Raw genomic sequence first — 22,019 nt, 5'->3', positions numbered from 1 at the left:
CATAAAATTCTTTTAATATCTACTAAAATTTTTAGTGTTGATATATTTTTGATCTTTGCAATTTCAGAAGTGTCTTCTTTTTTCAGATTTTTTAATGTACAGTACTGTCACTGAAAAAAAGTGCAACTTTTGTTTTTTGTACTGCTTGCAATATTTTTAATTTATTATAAAAATGTCTTTAATTAATTAATTAATTTTATTTATTAAAAAATTTTTGTTTTCTTTATTTATAATAATTTGTGTAACAGGAAGTATTTTATTATATAAATACTTAAACGTTGCACCGGCTATAGGGCCCTCAGTAATTACAAAAATATACGTAGCTCATCGTCTGGCAAAAACAGCATAATTCAAGATTCCAAACATAAAAAAAATATACAAAATTCATTAAAATTTGAACTTTTATAATTTTTTTGGGTATCTAGTTTTGTAGCCCATTAAGGAGGGCAGCTTCCCCATATTTAAACATTTTTTATTTAAATAAGCAACACTAATGATGCTCAAACATGTTGCCTAAACATTCGTAAACAACAGTCCACTTTTTATCTTAATAAAAATTATCAGTGTCTCTTTTTGCTGCAGCTTTACATCTGATAGAATCTTTGGATGATCTCTACACTTTAGAATTATTTAAGTATTTTCTATATTTTTCGTTAGTATTCAGCATTTACTATTGTATTATTTTAAAGATCATTTTTAAGTGTCAATTTGTATCTAGGAAGTGTACCGATGGGTGTATATTTTCCACACACAGTAAAAATGTCCTTATTTTCTTTGATGTTTATTTGTGGGGATGATTGAGTTGGCAGAGTGCACGTGTATGCCTATTAGTAATAGCTAAGTTTTGTGGCTGCAATTTTTCTTAGGCATTGGCAAATTCAATACCTTTCTGGATGTTCTTCTTCAGCTCAGGCAGTGCAGCTGCCAACAACTTCTTCTCGAAATCATTCAATTTGGGTAGAACCAAATTTTCCTGCTGACCACTCTTTCCCAAAATAAGTGGGGTAGAGAAGAAGGTCGCTTCGGTGATATCGGATTGCACGTACGAGCACTCCATAACACCCTTCTCACCATTCAAACCTTTCAGCAATGAGCCGGCGAAGCGTGCACCAGCGTATGCCATGGACAGAGTAGCCGAACCAGCTCCAGCCTTGGCTTTAACCACCTCAGCACATGTGTTCCCACGACAGTCGGTTCTACGTTACCGGAACGACCCGGATTTATATCCGGCCAAGGACTGGCACTTCGTCGAGGAGTGAACAGCTTCTTGGAATCAAGTGAAACCAGCCAGACAAAAATTGTTCATTAACATAAGTTATTCCCTTAGTACTTACCTATTTTTAACGAAAAAAAAAATTAAAATTTTAAGTAAAGAAGAAAAAAATTACACTTTTTTATAAAAAACTGATGAAAACAATATTTTTAGTGATAGTTAATAGATATAAAATTAGAGGTAGATGCAAAGGCCAATATGTTAAAGAAAATCCCTGTAAAATTTAAATTGATATCTTGATTACTTTTTGAGTTATATTCGACAGCGCGGAAAAAAAGAAAAGCGCGTTTCGAGAAAACCGCGATTAAAGTTTTCGTCTTACCCATCTTTCGTTCGACGCACTGCTCACTTCACTGACTTTTTAGACTTTCTATTTCAACGTAAAACATTAAAAAGATATTTTTTAGACTGTAAATTAATTTTTAAAGCAAAAAGAAAAAAAATGAAAAATTTGAAAATTTTGGAAGAGCTGCCCGCCTTTAAATTCTAACGTAAAAACTGATTTTGCGTAATACATTCTAATGGTTGAAATTTTGGAAAATTAAATATTTTAAATTTTTTACTTTGATTCATGCGGTTCTTGCTAGAATATGAAACTATATACTTATGAAAAGATGAATTTTCAGTGATAGTCACGATATATCGGGTGCTTTTTTAGCTGCATGACAACTATCGATATCGATAGCTATGGTTTGACAGCTTAGAATGGCAAACTGTGTTGATATATTTTTGTTCAGTAAGGTTTGGCAAGTCATCATGAATCGTTTAACGTCAGAACAACGGCTCCAAATTGTGGAAGTTTACTTAAAAAAAATCTGTTCGCAGTTCATTGTCCATTTTACGTGCGGTTTACACACAGATTATAAAGAAAAAATTCATTCCAACAATACTTCTGTTTTGTATTATGATTTCAAGTGCTCAAGCTCTTAAAAAAACACCCGGTACATATATACAATATATACATAAATATATTATCCTATAACACAATCAGGCATGCTGCACAAATCGTACGGCTTGAAATCGATGCGAAGTATTTTTGAATACTTGTAAGGAAGTAATAAATTTTTCAAATGGGAACTACTAAGGACAAATCATTTACGGTATATCGGAACGATTTAGTGCCAAATTGTTACCTTATTATTGGAAAATCTGCAGAATAGTTTCTGTAAATCGCATTGATTTCAAATCGTGCGATCTGCAGAACATGCCTGAATCTACTTTTCATTTGAGATAAAATTTTTAACAAAAGATTTTTATTGTATACAAATTTTTCATAATGAAAAATATATCATCTACTTACACAAACATCATTCTCACCCACTCCATATTTACCAAATTTAACTCGTAGTACGGGCGCCATATTTTCCGCACTTGAATATCGTTGGTATGTCACAAAGTTTGTATACGATTTTTATCGAAAAAGATTGTTCCAAAAAACACAAAACCAAAAGCAAATACAATAAAACCTTAAAAAATATTTTAATGTACTTAGCCACATGTGTCTACGCCACAAGCTGCCCTGCATCCACACATATACATACATATATAGTGAACTTTTGTATATAAAACATTTACAGTACTGTGTGTACATACTCTGCCATAAATGTGCAAAATAAAAATTTATGCAAAAAAAAGTTATAAACGAAATTAGAATAATTTTTGTTTACTGCCTACCTCTCCCATATTTGCGACTCCTTTGTAAATAAGTCACCAGTTATCAGTTAAAATTAAAAAGCGGCTTAAGTGATAAAAGCAAATTTATTACGAACCAACATTTTTTGCACTAACCCCCATAAATCATGCTGAGATTGTGTACCAGGCCACTACTTATTTTATTATTATCTATTTTGATTTCTTAGAATGTCTATATATGTATGTGGAATAGTTGTATATAATACCTACCTATATACAAATTTGTGTGTACAAAGTGTTTGTGCATATTAATGTGTGTAAATGTAGCACGCGAAATATTGCGAAATTATTTGAATGCATTTAACTAAATTTCTTACTTTCTTCCTCTCTCTCTCTCTCTATCTCGCACTATCTTTAGAATTGATACCACGACCGGCTCGCGCCTGCCCGGACCCACCATTGTACTTACGCCTACGCATGGGCAAGCCCACTGGCAAGGCAATACCGCTACCGACCTCTGTTATGTCGTATGGCAAAAATAAACTGAGACCTGAATACTGGTTTAGTGTACCTAAAAATCGGTAAGTGGTTTATTACTGCAATGCTTCGGCGCATAATTTGTAAATTAACTATTAAAAACCTCCTCACAAAAAATATCTGCCATTCGGAGTCGGCTTAAAACTGTGGGACCCTCCATTTGTGGAACAACGACAGGACGCACGCCACAAATGTTGGTTGTTGTTCTGGGTTATTAATCTATTACAATTTATCTGCTCTTTAAAGACATTTTCCTTAACTCGACTGCGTTTTATTTGTATGCAGATGATTTTAATTTCATACATATTTACTTTCATGTACATATTAAAATATGCATTCTTCGGCTATCCTTTCGACACTCCATGCAAATCTTCTAATATTTGAAACAGTGCTATAAAGCGTTGGCTGCTTGTTTTTTGCACCGTGCACTCAAATCTTGCTCCTTTTAATTCAGGCTGCCACTTATACAGCAAATATGTAGAGGTGCGCTCGTGCAAGACCGTTACAATACCCTCATACAATCCAGAATTAGCAGACTCATTGGCTTGGCCTTCTGTTACATATAGAACAATAATTCTGGTGAGCCATCAGAACCCAATGAGAACGAGTGAATTGTGGCTACACGGCTTTGTTTACAGAAGCGAGAGATACTGCATTTGAAAGAGAAATCTTCACGCTAAGCAAGTGGCTTTCGCTGGCGTTTGGCGTACACGCACTTCTTTTATAGTAGCGTAGATCTCATTATTAAATTTTAATAGATACACTTCGTACACCTTCGAAAAATGCTAAGAGACTGATCATGTTCGGATTCAAATTTTGAAAGTTTCACTCACTTTGTCCGAAAATTCCAAACATATGATTGATAGATCAGCTCTCCATCTGGTTCCTGGTGATTGCATCCGGTTTCTTATTTTCAAATACTTCTTTTATTTTTTATTGAATTTGTTATTTTGGATGGTGTTTTTTATTTTTCGCAAAATGAATCACCCTATCGATAGTTTTATAATTTATCAAAAAATCAAAATAAAGATTTTCATCATCGGGAACGATTCTGGATAAGTAGGAGTTTCACCTGCTACAATATCCAGACCGTTATTGAGCCAAAGTTACGCGGGTCTCACGAGGCAGCTGAAGTTCTTCGTCTTCTATATAGTGTCCAGTCCAGTAGTTGCAGTTGTAATTGGTCCTGGATTGCGGCGGTGTAGTCGAAAAATGTCTCCTGACTTCCCTGGAAGGTGGCTCAGGTTCCAGTAAATGTCTGCAAGGCTCCTTGCTTGGGAACATGGAAGCCCCGTTGTGAAGGTGTTGTAGTAGACACATCAGAAGGCATCCCGTGACTGTCGGTATTGCATTATTTTGACAGGTCTGGAACTAGTGCCAGGCGACCAAACGGGCGCAGAGTAATTTAGTACCAGCAAAATTTCTTTGTATTTGCCCCAAGTGCTGCCGGCTAGTGATTTTAGGACCTCATTACTGTTTTGGACCTTACTGGCAATTGCGGTTGTATGCGCTGAGAAGGAGTGTGCGCATTTTCCTTATTAGGTATTCTACCTTAAACTCTCTACCGGTGTAGACTTTTTAAGACGTCAAGCCAACTTTTCGAAAAAGGTTCTGAATACTTTTTAATATATCACATTTGTTCGCCGCTTCCTATGCCATTTTCTGCCAAAGGTTCACATCGAATAAAATTTTCTCATCGGCACCCCAGTTGGTCTCACTGAACAATCGCTATATGTGCTCTTACTTTATTGACAGCTACTTTTGCTGAACCTGCTTTTTTATTGACTCCAAAAATGTGGCAGTAACTTTAACTGTTGGCGTATGCCGATGATATTGACATCATCGGCCTTAACAACCGCGCTGTTCGTTCTGCCTTCTCCAAACTGGACAAAGAGGCAAAGCGAATGGGTCTGGTGGTGAACGAGGACAAAACGAAGTACCCCCTGTCTTCAAACAAACAGTCGGCGCACTCGCGTATCGGCACCCACGTCACTGTAGACAGTTATAATTTCGAGGTTGTAAAAGACTTCGTCTATTTAGGAACCAGCATTAACACCGATAACAATGTCAGCCTTGAAATCCAACGTAGAATCTCTCTTGCCAACAAGTGCTACTTTGGACTAAGTAGGCAACTGAGCAGTAAAGTCCTCTCTCGACGAACAAAACTAACACTCTACAAGACTCTCATCATGCCCGTCCTAACGTATGGCGCAGAAGCGTGGACGATGACAACATCCGATGAAGCGACGCTTGGAGTGTTCGAGAGAAAGATTCTGCGTAAGATTTTTGGACCTTTGCACGTTGGCAATGGCGAATATCGCAGACGATGGAACGATGAGCTGTATGAGCTTTACGACGACATAGACATAGCGCAGCGAATAAAGATCCAGCGGCTACGTTGGCTGGGTCATGTCGTCCGAATGGATACAAACGCTCCGGCTTTGAAAGTATTCGATGCGGTACCAGCTGGTGGTAGCAGAGGAAGAGGGCGGCCTCCTCTGCGTTGGAAAGATCAGGTGGAGAAGGACTTGGCTTCACTTGGCGTGTCCAACTGGCGCCGGTTAGCACGAGAAAGAAACGACTGGCGCGCTTTGCTAAACTCGGCGAAAAATCGCGTAAGCGGTTATAGCGCCAATTAAGAAGAAAAAGAACTTTTAATCTCGATTATACTTACTCGCTGACTATACCATATAAACTATACAGGCCCCCGTAGGCTCGTGATTCGGTTAACTATGGTTATAAATGGACGCACTAGGCGTATAGAGTCGAGGTATTGGAGCAATTGCCGCACCCTGCACTAATTCTAAGCCGAAGAATTTCCAGTTCCTTCTCTACTTGTAAAGTGCGAACCACTCGTAAAACATGTACATATCTCAAACGTTCTGTTTTCTCTTCGATCACATTCTTCGTTTAGCTTTTTCTCGGCCTGTTAACAGCCCCATGGTTGTGAATAATTATTTTCTAATAGGACTATGAATAAGTTCGTGCGGTTTTTTTCGAAATTTGAAACTTTATTGACGTAAAATGGTTACAAATTTAATATTCAAAATATTGTCCATCGCTTACTACTACTTTTTCCCATCTTTCTGGCAATTCACGGATTCCCTTTGTGAAAAATTCGGTCGGTTTTGCCGCAATCCACGAATCGATCCATTTTTTGACTTCATCGTAATTACGGAAGTGCTGGTCAGCCAGGCCATGTTGCATCGATCGGAAGAGATAGTAATCGGATGGCGCAAGGTCTGGACTATACGGCGGGTGGGGTAGGACATCCCATTTGAGCGTTTCTAAGTATGTTTTGACCACTTGTGCAACATGTGGCCGAGCATTGTCATGTTGCAAAATAACTTTGTCGTGTCTATCGGCGTATTGCGGCCGTTTTTCTCGCAGTGCTCGGCTCAAACGCATCAATTGTCGTCGGTAGACATCCCCCGTAATCGTTTCATTCGGTTTCAGTAGGTCATAATACACAACACCCAGCTGGTCCCACCAGATACACAGCATAACCTTCAGGCCATGAATATTCTGCGCCGGCGTCGATGTTGAAGCATGGCCAGGGTATCCATACGTTGCCCGACGTTTTGGATTGTCGTAATGGACCCACTTTTCATCGCCAGTCACAATTCGATGCAAAAAACCCTTTCTTTTGTGCCGTTGAAGCAGTTGTTCGCATGCCATAAAACGGCGTTCAACGTCTCTTGGCTTCAATTCATACGGCACCCAATGGCCTACCTTTCGGATCATTCCCATGGCTTTTAAACGTTTGGAAATGGTTGATTGATCAACTCCCAAAGTTTTTGCAACCTCTTCTTGCGTTTGAGCCGGATCTTGATCGAGCAATTCCTCCAATTCGGTATCCATGAACTTTGGCGGCGCACCCTCGCGTTCTTCGTCTTCCAAGCCAAAATCACCACTTTTAAAGCGTGCAAACCACTTCTGGCACGTTCGCTCAGATAGAGCATGCTCACCATAAACTTCCACCAAGATACGATGACTTTCGGCTGCTTTTTTCTTCATATTAAAATAATGAAGAAGAATTCCCCGCAAAAACACATTATTTGGCACGAAATTCGACATTTTCAAGTGTGGTAAAAATATTGTTGTTTACGCTTCAAATAAAAAACTTATACTGACGTTTGTGCCTTACGACAGTAGCTCTCCAATGAATTTTTGGAAATGTGGATCGATGGAATAATAATCAAGTTACGCCATCTGTTGTAAAACCGCACGAACTTATTCATAGTCCTATTACATAGACTGAGGACTTCCTGCGTGCGTCTTCAAATCTCGTCTACTACCTAGGTGCCTAGCACAGCTTTACGCCAGAGTAGAGTAAAATATAATTTGTATCATATATCTTGTTGTAAATTATTTTTATCTTGTCCTTCCAATCGTCGTGACCGGGCCATCTTTTTTATAGTTTATAGTGTTTTTATAAAAACTATAAAGAAGAGGTGATCTTTTCTTAAATTGATTATTTCTTCAGTCATTGCTCTTTGCTTTTTTGGAATTTTTCATAATATTTCTCCCCGCTACTTTCAGCGTCGATGAATTGTATCGCTTCATAAACACCTGGGTGCAACATTTGTACGGTGAATTGAACGAAGAGCAAATCAAGACGCGTGGCTTTGAGCTTATCCAAGATGATACCGAGTGGACGAAGAGCGGCACCACTAAGGGTGGCCGCAGCGGCAGTCAAGAAAATGAGGAGATCAGTGACTTGACTCGCGAGTCGTGGGAGGTGAGTACACAAGTTTTGAATTAACAATATTCTTCTTTCGGTAGCGTCAACCATCAAAGCGTTGCGCTTTATTAAATTATTTCATAACTACTATTTTTCACTTTTTCTGCTATTACTTATTACTACTACTGTTATTCAATACTACTATAATGATCACTACTACTATAGCTATTACATATTTATAATCATATATGTATGTACGAGTATAATATAAGTTTCCTTTAAATTGTAAGCCTCAAAATTCTTCTCAATTATGCCACTCTGTGTCTGTATTAATTAAACTTTTAGGTTTATCAACAATATGATATCTATAAAAATTGTATCGTATTTAATTAATCTAAATTACATAAATTTTTGTAGAATGAAAAATTCCACTTATCTTCTTGCATATAATTTAAAAGAAATTTTCTTCATTTGAAATTCTTTTTTCTGTTTTTTTATTCCGCAAAATGTAAAATTATTTACTGCTCCATTACAAATCAAATAATAAACAATACAAAAAAATTGACGAATTTCACAACAACAAAAATATGTTAAATTTACTCGCGAAATAATCAGCTTATAAAGGCGCCCTTCGCCAAGACCTACAACATTATAAAAACGGCAAAGCATGCCGCATCGCATGAAATGGATTTGTTGAGCGGCGAGGTTAGGAACGAATTATTATTTTGTATTGAAACCCAGACACGAAATATAAACGCAGTATAGCAAGCAAAAACAAAACCATAAAAATGTGTTCGAAACTATGTATTAGCTCGCAAATTTATATTTTTTTATATTCATATATATACTATATTTTGAGTATATATATTTTTCAGTTGTAGTTGTTATATTTTTGCAAGCGTTGTTGGTTAGAGGGAAATAAATAAATATGTTATTGTTGAAAAAATGCATAGAACCCACCGAAAATACTGTCTATTTTAATGAGGCTGCTGGAAATGCTTTTAAAATAAAAAATCGAATTGAGAATCTCTAATGTTGGAAATAAATAATTGAATTAAATAAAATAAAAAATATATTGTAATAAAAATTGAAAATGCTTTAAATGATGTGAGGTTTTAAATTTATTTTATAAAAATTTATTTTTTTTTAATAATAATATTAATTTTAATATTGGAAGTACAAAATTTTATCAAGATTGAAGATTAAAGATCTTTCGATATTTCGTAAATGTAAAGTTCGAATGGTATTTAAGAAATTAAATTTCTTAAATGAAATGCATTTGAAGAATTACATTTATTAATTACATTCATTTATTGAAATATTAATTTATTAGTTTGGTTAAAGAGAAATGGAGTAATGTAGATTTTATTATTTACGACTTACGACAAAATTAATTTACGATTCCAATTCACCTATCCATCTTAAAAGAAATACAAACAAAAATTCTTTAAAAATACTAAAATTATACATTTTTCTCATATGAAAGTGAAATCGTATTTGTTTTATAACAAACAATAAAAATTATTTGTATTGTGTTAAAAATATTAAAAATTTTTGATTTGTAAACACAGCTTGAAAATAAGTGTACCATTAGTAAAGATTTTATAAAGTGCAATTAAAAAAATTATTTAATTCTAGTTAAAAAAATATATTATTTTTTGTGATAAATTCGAGGTTATAACACGTTCACATATGTATAAGTAGATGATCTGCTTTTCCGTGCTTAACTCCCAATCCGTAATTAAAAAGCGAGATTTCCCATACAAAATTTTTCTCCCAAAATCTGAGATTATGAAATAATCCTAGATAATATAATAGGACTATGAATAAGTTCGTGCGGTTTTACAACAGATGGCGTAACTTGATTATTATTTCATCGATCCACATTTCCAAACATTCATTGGAGAGCTACTGTCGTAAGGCACAAACGTCAGTATAAGTTTTTTATTTGAAGCGTAAACAACAATATTTTTACCACACTTGAAAATGTCGAATTTCGTGCCAAATAATGTGTTTTTGCGGGGAATTCTTCTTCATTATTTTAATATGAAGAAAAAAGCAGCCGAAAGTCATCGTATCTTGGTGGAAGTTTATGGTGAGCATGCTCTATCTGAGCGAACGTGCCAGAAGTGGTTTGCACGCTTTAAAAGTGGTGATTTTGGCTTGGAAGACGAAGAACGCGAGGGTGCGCCGCCAAAGTTCATGGATACCGAATTGGAGGAATTGCTCGATCAAGATCCGGCTCAAACGCAAGAAGAGGTTGCAAAAACTTTGGGAGTTGATCAATCAACCATTTCCAAACGTTTAAAAGCCATGGGAATGATCCGAAAGGTAGGCCATTGGGTGCCGTATGAATTGAAGCCAAGAGACGTTGAACGCCGTTTTATGGCATGCGAACAACTGCTTCAACGGCACAAAAGAAAGGGTTTTTTGCATCGAATTGTGACTGGCGATGAAAAGTGGGTCCATTACGACAATCCAAAACGTCGGGCAACGTATGGATACCCTGGCCATGCTTCAACATCGACGTCGGCGCAGAATATTCATGGCCTGAAGGTTATGCTGTGTATCTGGTGGGACCAGCTGGGTGTTGTGTATTATGAGCTACTGAAACCGAATGAAACGATTACGGGGGATGTCTACCGACGACAATTGATGCGTTTGAGCCGAGCACTGCGAGAAAAACGGCCGCAATACGCCGATAGACACGACAAAGTTATTTTGCAACATGACAATGCTCGGCCACATGTTGCACAAGTGGTCAAAACATACTTAGAAACGCTCAAATGGGATGTCCTACCCCACCCGCCGTATAGTCCAGACCTTGCGCCATCCGATTACTATCTCTTCCGATCGATGCAACATGGCCTGGCTGACCAGCACTTCCGTAATTACGATGAAGTCAAAAAATGGATCGATTCGTGGATTGCGGCAAAACCGACCGAATTTTTCACAAAGGGAATCCGTGAATTGCCAGAAAGATGGGAAAAAGTAGTAGTAAGCGATGGACAATATTTTGAATATTAAATTTGTAACCATTTTACGTCAATAAAGTTTCAAATTTCGAAAAAAAACCGCACGAACTTATTCATAGTCCTATTATTAACAATACTTTTTGACATACAACCGTGTGTTTTCTGTGTTATCGATAATTACTTTTACGAATGTTAAGAGAAACGTCAAAGTAAAAACTAAATACATAATATGGATGCCGGCAAAGAAAACAGGTTTGTAGACATAATTCTAATAAAATTTTTGTTAATAATTTTTTGAAACCTCAGTAAACGGCGTTTACGGATTTCCTCCAACTGTTATTAGAAATTAGCTATTTCTTCTCCATGTCGTTTCTTCATATCGTGAATAATAATTAAACAAACTAAAATATTCCACCAAAGCATTTCAATGAAGAAAAACCTTCCAAAACATGTATTGACCGCTGATTGTCAATTTTGGAGGTAACACAGGCCGACAAAATTTAACCAACATTCAGACCCAGAAACCAGACTATATATTTCCGAAGGTTTATGATGCGCTGAATCCAAATCTGGCCTCAGAATTGCTCTATTAGTTTGAGTTTTCGAGATATCCTAACCTAAAAGTGCAAAAAACCCCATTTTTGCCCATATTTGAGGTTATGTAGCCTTGCAGATGTTTTCTTTCACCAAAATTAAAGGATGGCATCTTTAAATACAATCCTTCTTTTTTCAAATGGCGTTTTGTTTGCTCAAATATCATTTTTTTTCGCAGAGATATCGCATTTTGAAATTTTCATGTTTCGAAATTTTCCTACACCTGAAAATCGATTAAGATATATTAACATAGACATGATATAGTCGCTTACTAATTTTCTTGGGTTTGAGGGCCTGAAATATATGGATTAATAGTATGTAAATTTGGAGTTTGTGGGAAAGCCTGCTTGCGGTTATGTGGGTTAGCCTGCTCGCGGTATGATAGGGGTGGTTTCTAGGGGTTAGGGCTGTGTGTGACTCGGTACCCAAAGGTTAGATAGTGTAGGGATGTGGTGAGTCAGCACACTTATGGTGTGAGACAAAATTTTAAGAAAAATAAGACTCAATTCAAGACAATTAGTAATCGAATATATCATGTCTATGTTATCTTAATCGATTTTCAGGTGTAGGAAAATTTCGAAACATGAAAATTTCAAAATGCGATATCTCTGCGAAAAAAATGATATTTGAGCAAACAAAACGCCATTTGAAAAAAGAAGGATTGTATTTAAGGATGCCATCCTTTAATTTTGGTGAAAGAAAACATCTGCAAGGCTACATAACCTCAAATATGGGCAAAAATGGGGTTTTTTGCACTTTTAGGTTAGGATATCTCGAAAACTCAAACTAATAAATTAATTTTAGTTATCAATCCGAATTTTGCATGGACAGAGAAGCAGATATTAGTTTAAATTATTTCGGATACTTTTCCTTGTAGACTAGTGTAATCTGCCATATGTGAACGAGTAGATTAATTTTGTGGATTTATTGCTAATTAATGCATATGTGAACGTACTTTTACAAGAGATTTGAACTTTTCTATAAAGAAGTGTAATAATTTTTTAACAATAAAGAAAAAAAAATATAAATAAATTTAATCACATTTTTTATGAAGAATATGCCGTTTTAAAAAATATTATTGAAGATTATGTAACAATAAAATTTTGCTTGTGTACAAAATACCTCTTTTCTTCATAGTATTTTAAAATTTTACATTTAAACTTCTCTAAATATTTAAATAATTAATTTTTGAAATCGATATTATCTACCAAATACAAAATTTACCAATTTTTACAATACATACTTTTTCAATGTAGGTTAAAGTCTTCAATAAAATGTTATCTTCACAAACACATTCAAAAACATTTTATAAATTTTCAAAAAGAATTACGTTTGTTTTTTTAAAACGAAAAATTAGCTTTTTAATATTTTCTAATTTTTTTTAAACCCAAAATTTATTAAAATAATTATAAAGATTTCTAAAAACATAATTTTTTCTAAATCAATTTTACCTAAGTTTTGATTAATAAAATTTAAAAAATTAAATTAAAATATTAAACAATTTTTTTTAAGTTTTTATTAAAAAAAAATTTGTTCTCTTTTTTAAATCGATTTCTTTTGTTTTTTATTATGTTTTCTTGTTAATCTTTAAAATAAGAAGTTGATTACAAAAATTACAAAGTTTTCCAAAAAGATACTTTTTTTTCTAAATCAAGTTCACCTAATTTTTGGTAAAACTTATAAAAATAAAAAAATTTTAAAAAAATTTTACGTTTTATAAATGTATAAGATTACAAAAATAAAAAAAAAAAATATTTAAAGTTTCATAAATCTTGTTATATATTCATAAAACTTTAAAATTTGTTTTTTTATTGTTATTTATTTATAAAACTTTAAAATTGTTTTTTGTTTTAATATTTAAAAAGATAAGTTTTATTTTTAAACCTTATTATATATTTATAAAACTTAAAAAAAAGAATTTAATTATTTTTTTATTTTTGTAAATTTTAAAGATGTGTAAAGAAGTTGTTATTATTTAAATAGATTTTTAAGTTCTTTAATATTTTTTGTTTTTAATCTTGAAAATATGAAATTCATTACAAAAATGTATACATTTTCTAACAGGACAATTTTTTTCAAAATGAACTTAACCTAATTTTTGATTTGTTTTCATATATATATTTTTGTTTACAGAAGCATTTTACAATATAATAATGAAAATTCCAAAACAATAGCTTCAAAAATTACGAAGTTCTCTAAACTTCGAACTAATTATGAAAATGCTTTCGTTAAAAAGTTCAAACAACGCCAACGTTTCTAAAAAATCTAGTAATTCAGTACAAAAATTTAAATTTTTTATTTTTTAAACTTAATATATATTAAAAATTCGAAAGCAGTTAATGAAAAAAGTTATGGAAATCAATTCTCAGCGCCAACATAAAAATATTCAAATAAAATATTTTAGTTATTCTCAATACTTTGAATTATTGACTAGGAAGTTACTAGATTAATAAATATTTGAGTAACTCAAATCGTCTCAAATCGAATGGTTTTTCTATGCAAAACCATTTACGCATATAATTCACTCTTCCCAGCAACACTTAGCTGTCGTAATGTATTTTTTGTTCACCACTTTAGTTTCGATTACTGGCGAGTTTAATTTTTTTGAACACGCACCCTGTAAAAAAACACCTCTGATTGATTGTATGTTAGCGCAGCACCCTTTTGCCTTTAAACAGCAGACACTTATTTAATAATTATTCTTTTATATATGCCTACATATACTATATATCGTATGTATGTATATTTTCACTGGTCGAAAGTTTGCAAATAAGCTAAGCAATTGCACATATAACAAATATTTAATTAGAATTTTATTTATTACCATTTATTTACAACCTTTTATTTAAATTAAATTATTTCAAATAATTTACTTACGTTGATATTCTTATCACAAGATTTTTGTATTCTTTTTCGTGACGCGTGTTCTGCATTAAAAACCAAAATTATTCATTCAATTAATTTTCGTCCATGGAAATTCATTATCAAAAAATTATACCTATTATAAAATCATTGATACCCATTAAATCGTAAATAAACAGAAATTGAGCCATTTGAGGTCAGAAATATTTATGAGCGCAATCTGTGTATAATTGTACATAAAGAGTGAGATCTAGCTCAGACTCAATTTTCTGAGAGAGAGATGGCTTTTTTGCAGTGTATACAAATTTCTCAATTCGCTCACAGACATTTGCCTAAGTGAGTTCCAAGTCTGCTTTTGAGATAAATTTTAATTCATCCTCTTAAGCTAGCAAGGTATATCAATTTTATATGTTTTTGCAAAATGCATCTTTCACTTAGAAGTATTAATTAAAACTCCTCCTTAGTAAATTAATTCATATTGGTTCTAATTGGGGTTTTTTTCTTTGATGCGAATCAACTTTGCAAGACTTCAGTGGTGTAAATCACCCTCAAAAAAGTTGTTAGTCAGCTAACTTTGAGTCACTAATTTTTTTTCGTGCAACCCTGTGTTTACATACATTCTGAGCTATGTGCATGCCCAATTTGGAAGTGAAATTTTAGTCGCCGATTTCTTAAACGATTAACATAATTTTTTGGAATGATACGAGCATTATTCCAAATGTTATTATTTCGCCTTTTAACCCAGATTCATTTACTAAATACCAAACTGCTCTTCAACTAAAAATAGCTTCATGTAAACAGAATGGGCAACCTTTTCACATCCAACTTCTCATTCAACAAATCACCTGTTAAGGTGTAAACTGTAAATGCGTTCTAATTTTTCGCACTTGAAGTGGCATTAGGGATTTAACGTTTAGCCGCATTCAAAAGTGGTTCAGTTGAGATGAGTAGTTCAAGTTTGTATCGAAGAACTAACCCTGAAAGGTTCTCAATTTGTAGAAAATAATTAAGTTTTGTTTGCTGAAATTTATAACATTTTCTACGATTGTTATTGTGATTTGATTATCCACTCGTATTAAGATAGTTATTATATTATATATTTTTAAAAACATTTTGCAGGAAAGAGGCAGTTTATTTAAGTGAAGTTGTTGATATATGTATGTTTTTTCAACTTATGTTTTTATTTTTACTCACAACTGAGTCAAGTATAAAAGTATTAAGTAAACTTTTGGAAGTAATTGCTGCAGTATTCAACACTTTTTCGATCACAAGGAATCCATTTTAGAGAGAAATTAATGCCAACTTAACTAAAATACATTTCAGTTGTGCTTATATGAAGCAAATGTTAACCCTATAACTGCGATTTTAATTCGATTTTTTTTTTTTTTTTCAAAAAATGAGAGCGAAATTTTTTGGGTACTTATGTTTGCGCCTAGTTTCGACCAGTCTTTTGAAAAGGCAAAAACATATGAGTGTGCATGATGTAGATCTGATATTTCTACAGATAAGACTGGTTAATAACCAGACAAGTGATAAATTGCTTTTAATCCTGAATCTGCTTAGTTCCACAAGTTCTGTGCAGTTTACTAATAAGTTAAGTTTACAGCAAAAATACCCAGAAATCAGACTTAAATATGGTCAGGGAAAGTATTTTTATTCTGATGCGAAGCATTTTTGTATCTATTGGATCATTTTTTTATTTATATCTTAGTTTTTTCTAAATATGTTAGGCTTCTATATATTTTTTACAATATAAATCAAATATTTTTACAAAACAAAATGTATATTTTTTATTTTTTAGATATTTTGAAAAAATCTAATTTTAATGAAAAAATTATGCAAAAAATAGCAAATTTCACTACCTTTAATTTAATGTCTCACTTGCTCAGATATTATAATTTTTTCTTGAATCCAAATTCTTTTATAAAAGTTTTAAAATTTAAAATTATGTGGGTTCTTGGACTCAGTGACTGAGGTAAGATAAGAATTGCTTCTTAGCGTTTTTTTTTCCTGTGATGTGATGTGAACGAGTATGTAGTATCGAAAGTCGATGCCCATTTGCTGATTTTTTTATATCGATAATTATAGCGAGCGCACAAAGTTGCTTTTTACCTCAACAATTATAAAGTAATCATATATTTTAATAATTAATTTTGAATAGCACAGTCACCTAGAAATGCTTCATATCTACATATGTACAACACATACATACATGCATACATACATATGAAACCTATATGCCATTTAGTGCTTCTCTACATTGTTTTGCGTGCAATGAACACTCCCAAAATGACCTTATGCTATTCGATAGATGACCTTTTTGACAACAGCAAACAAGACTATCAACAGCTTGAATATCAAATAAATTATAATCATGCTAGTTGATAAATCACTAAATCACCGTGATGGCAAGTTGTGTGTGAAATACAGGGTGATCTAACTGCATATGTTCACAGAGATGCAGCTGCAAACCAAGTGTCAACAAAAAAGCACATATGAGGTGTGTTCAAAAAGTGTCGCGAATTTTGTGTTTTTTTTATTATATATTATTTATTCATTAATATCTATTTTTCCCCCTTCAAAGTAATCCCCATGAGATATTATGCACTTGTGCCAACGTTTTCTCCAATCTTCGAAGCTCTTAAAAAATCATTTTTTTGTCTTGTTCAGCTCCTCCTTCAAAGTAATTCCCATGAGATATTATGCACTTGTGCCAACGTTTTCTCCAATCTTCGAAGCACTTCAAAAGTAATTTTTTTATCTTGTTCAGCTCCTCCTTCGATGCCGTCTTTATCTTGTCAATCGTATAGTAGCGCCGTCCTTTCATGGGCCTCTTCAGTTTCGGGAACAAGAAAAAGTCACAGAGGGCCAGATCTGGGGAATACGGTGACTGTGGCGGCATCATTAATGTGTTGTTTTTGGGCAAACAGTCGCGCACAGGCAACGATGTGTGAGCAGGGGCGTTATCGTGATGCAAGAGCCAATTTTTGTTCTTCCACAAATCCGGGCGTTTCTGGCGGATTGCTTCTGGCAAATTGCGCATAACTTGCAGGAAATATTCCTTATTGACCGTTTTACCTTGTGGCAAGAACTCATGATGCACAACGCCCGTGCAATCGAAGAAAACTTTTACATTCGACCGAATTTGGCGCGTTTTTTCGGTCTTGGTTCGTGCGGTAGCTTCCATTGAGATGGTTGAGCTTTGGTTTCCACATCATAACCATAAACCCACGATTCGTCACCAGTTATGACCCTTTGGAGTGGATTTGGGCCGTCGCGAACAGAGTCCAACATCTCATTAGCAATGTTCATGCGATGCTGCTTTTGGTCGAAATTGAGCAGTTTTGCGGCGACCCGTCTCATGTCGAAATCATTGAAAAAAATCGAATGGCACGAGCCAATCGATATGTCTAGGTCCTCAACAACTTCTCTAACGGTGATTCAACGATTGGCCAATACCATTTTCTTCACTTCATCAATTTTTTCATCTGTTGTTGAAGTGCTCGGGCGTCCGGCACGCTTTTCGTCGTTCACATCTTCTTGGTCTTCTGAAAACATTTTGTACCACCGATAAACGTTGCTTTGGTCCAAAGTAGCTTCTCCGTATAACACAGTCAACATTCGGAATGCATCCGTGCATTTAATTTCGTGTTTCACAAAAACTTTGATACAGGTTCTTTTATCCATCTTTTTGAATAAGTAAAAGAAGACGAGTCGAAGCACGTGCAAGCAAAGTAGCTGTCAACAATTAACTGAACATTCAAAATGGCCAAAGTCGTCGGCATGAGTGAGAGACATGAGTACCAACATATCGCCACAAAAAATCGCAATTCGAATATACGTAACCTGCGAAAATTCAAAATTCGCAATACTTTCTGAACACACCTCGTATAAGCACGCCAGGAATTTATTGCTAGGCCCCAGAAATTTAACAAATGTTTATATAGCATAACAGGTTTAGAGTGCATGGATCAACAAAGTTCGAATATAAACGTCGAATAAAAGCAAGGAATATGACATATATGAGTTTACATCCATGTGCCACAAATTTTCTTCCATACAAAGTACGCTCGACAATTTTTTTATTTGGAAGAAAATGGCTAGTACTGTGAGCAGGGAAAAATTCCAAAAATGAATGGTATTTTGTAGCCGCATGCCACTTGTACTTTATTATACTCGTAGTAAAATGGAATTGGTTATAAAACTGCATACCAAAAACTATTCTAAAAATTCTGATTAAAAAGCATGAATTTTTGGAGAAAATTCAATTTATAGTTAATAATATATAATTTTATAGAAAATTAATAGACACTAAATGAACAAATATAAAATAGCCAAACTTGTCCAAATATCGCTCATTATTTTATGGTCCATGAGTGTACATTAATGTCCAGTAATAAATATATGTATGTGTGTATGTATATTACTGAAGAAACTTGAAAAGAAAGATTTAATTTATAATTCAATCAGCTGCACTCAGCAGTTTTTAATTAACTGTTTTTCTTGCTTGTTAATTCTAAAAGGTAATTAATTAACCTCAAAATGTTATGTCACTTCGCTTTCCCAATTTCCTCTTACAAGTTTTTGAGTACACGGTCACTCTCTCTATATAGGTATATATGTATATAACATAATTATAATAATATATAATATTATATTGTATATATGTATATCGGCAGGCAAACGCCATCTGCTGGTCGAAGTCGGCTTAAAACTGTAGGGTCCCTCCATTTGTGGAACAATATAAAGAAGCACGCCACAAATCTATTCCTATTTTCAATTAAACATTTGAAGCATGCAGTAATTATGCCTCAACTATATATGTACATATATGCATATATATAATTGGCGTTTACACCCTTTGTTGAGTTTTTGGCCGAGATTTTCCTATTTAGTAAACTTGTATGCCGCCTCCGATCGGAAGTTGGTGTTTTATAAGAAGCTTTTTCGTGGAAAAATTACTATCAGAAAAAACTTGTTCTATCATTTGGTGTTTTAGGGATTTGGAACGCGTACACTATCAAATGGTAGCTACGCACCAATTCATTCGGCTGCGGCGGCCGCGCTCAACTATGAAGCTATTAAAATATAATATTTCATATACTTGCACAAATTATCTTGTCACACTTAAGCATCGCCATCTACAATACAATTTGTAAATAGTATTTTATTATAAAATATGTTGCCTGTCGATTGTGATATCAAAATTAATTGTTTCAATTGAAATAATTTGTGTTTACTTAACGCATATAAGACAACAACAACAACAGCAAGGCGCTTTAATCAATTGAAAGTTTCAATTCCTCTAGCTTAACATGGATTCTTCTCATGCTACGAATTTGCATAAACACTTGCTAAGGGTGAGGCTTTTGTTGTCTTTCGATAGTAAAAAAAACAGTTGCTCCAGAGACCAGTTAATACTTGTTGCATCACAGCTTCAGAGTAGTTTTGGCCTGATTTAAGCAGGTGGCTGTGGGAAAAAACGAGGACGTGGAAGTGATGAAAGAGAATAAGTTACTCTTTTGTTGTTATTTCTTTTTTGCCACTTTATTCAATGCAATGAGAAGACAAAAAAATAGACATCTCAATTAATGGTTACGAAAAACTCGGATTGTACATACATATGTTGATGAGTTAAGTGGTGGGAATGTTTATTTGTGCATACACCCTGCAGGAAAACCCACTGGCACTGAACTGGTGCACTTCCATGAAATTTAGAACTGTGCATTTCTTCCTTTTTTTCATAAATGCAAATGGTGAATTTTACATGGCGATGCTCCAAAAAATTTAATTGCCCCCACGGCATCACTTTCTCGGCATTACTTTAGAAGCAGTCAAATATTTTCCCGACTAGTTGGACTGCTCAAAAATTCTTAAATATACTTCAGAACAGTTAATTGTACTTCGGAATCCGTTAGATATATTTCACAATGTATTAAATTTACTACAGAACATTTTAAATTGTGTCTTAAAGTACAAGTACATAAATACATTCGATAGCTTCTTATGTATTGGGTGCTTTTTTAGCTACATGAGAATTATAGTTTGACAGCTGACAATGGCAAACTGTGCTAACATTTCTGTTCAGTAGGGTTTGGCAAGTCATCATGAGTCGTTTAACGCCAGAGCAACGCTTCCAAATTGTGAAAATTTACTTTGCAAAAAAATAAATCTATTCGCCAAATGCATAGAGCATTGGCCGAAGATGAGCGTTTTCATCCAAGAATTGTGCTGAGTGATGAAGCTCATTTCTGGTTAAATGGCTATGTTAATAAGCAAAACTGTTGTATATGAAGCGGAGACAATACTCAAGCCACAATGGTAAGTCATTGGCTTACAGGGTTTGATTGAAAAGTAATGAGTCTTATTTTTTTCAAGCAGTTTTATTAAACCTTTTGGCTTATACAACTAATATTCTTCAAAATAGGACCCTTGAGCGCCAATACACCGCTGGTAGTGGTCCTTCAAAACATTTTTTAAGCTCATCCGCCGGAATCGAGTTCAATTCGGCTGTCACAGTTTTTTGGATCGCCTCGATGGAGTCGAAACGCCTCCCCTTCAGCTTTCTTTTCAGGCGCGGGTACAAGAAGAAGTCCGGAGGGGTCAGGACTGGGCTGTAGGGAGGGTGGGGAAGCACCGGAACCTCCAGCTTGGCCAATACAGAGCTGCAGAGGAGGGCGGTGTGCATTGTCGTGATGAAGGGTCCAATTGTTGACGAGGTTGGGCCGAACCCGGGCGACGCGGTTTTTCAGCCGAAAGAGCACTTCTTTGTAAAATGCCGCGTTTACAGTGCTTCCTGGAGGTACAAACACCTTGTGGACGATGCCTCGAGAGTCGAAAAAGATGATCAGCATGGTTTTAACCTTGGATTTCGATATGCGCCACTGCAAAATCCTAACACACTTTTAAAACAGCTTTCACGCGCGGAGCGATGTTGACTGCACCGCTGTTGCCAGCGAAGTGGGACCGGTTTCTAGTGGAAGGGTAAGGTCCAGCGATCATTTTCCCCCACCAGCCGATTCGGTTGATCGCTTGACAGACGCTCCGCGCGGGAAGGCTCATTACTTTTCAATCAAACCCTGTATGCCGACAAACCAGCAACTCTAAAAGCATTGGAAGCCAATATTTAAGCAACCATTGATGCCATACAGACAGATTTATTTGACAAAGTAGCCAAAATTGGACTACTCGAACTGATTGGACTTGTAGCCGCGGCGTACATATGCCGGATATCATATTAAAAAAATAAATGCTATGAAATTGTCTACCAGATTACAATAAAAAAATTAACTCCAAAATTTTTTTTCTTTGATTATCATTTTAATGTCTGAAGCTCTTAAAAACACCCGATAGATTTCTCCTTCTGGATCACGAAGTGTTTATATTCAAAACTATCCCTTTTTTAACGCAAGCTTATGAAGCATACGAGTATTTTATGCTTTGCGTAAAAAATTCAACGTTT

General features: G+C 34.5%; 1 protein-coding gene across 11 annotated transcripts in view; it reads left to right on the top strand.

Moving 5' to 3' along the window:
- LOC128871750 (TLD domain-containing protein 2) overlaps window positions 1-22,019 on the top strand; it is a 319,890-nt gene that overhangs the window by 206,683 nt on the left and 91,188 nt on the right. For all 11 annotated transcript variants that reach the window (XM_054113786.1, XM_054113785.1, XM_054113783.1 and 8 more), the window contains 2 exons: window positions 3,324-3,486; window positions 7,985-8,183. In XM_054113786.1, the coding sequence (XP_053969761.1) occupies window positions 3,324-3,486; window positions 7,985-8,183 (362 nt within the window). The remainder of the gene's footprint in view (window positions 1-3,323; window positions 3,487-7,984; window positions 8,184-22,019) is intronic.

Source organism: Anastrepha ludens, chromosome 2, assembly GCF_028408465.1.
Source record: "Anastrepha ludens isolate Willacy chromosome 2, idAnaLude1.1, whole genome shotgun sequence".
Taxonomy (NCBI): Eukaryota; Metazoa; Arthropoda; class Insecta; order Diptera; family Tephritidae; genus Anastrepha; species Anastrepha ludens.
The sequence above is the reverse complement of the archived record's forward strand: the minus strand, read 5'-3'. Positions and strand labels throughout refer to the sequence as shown.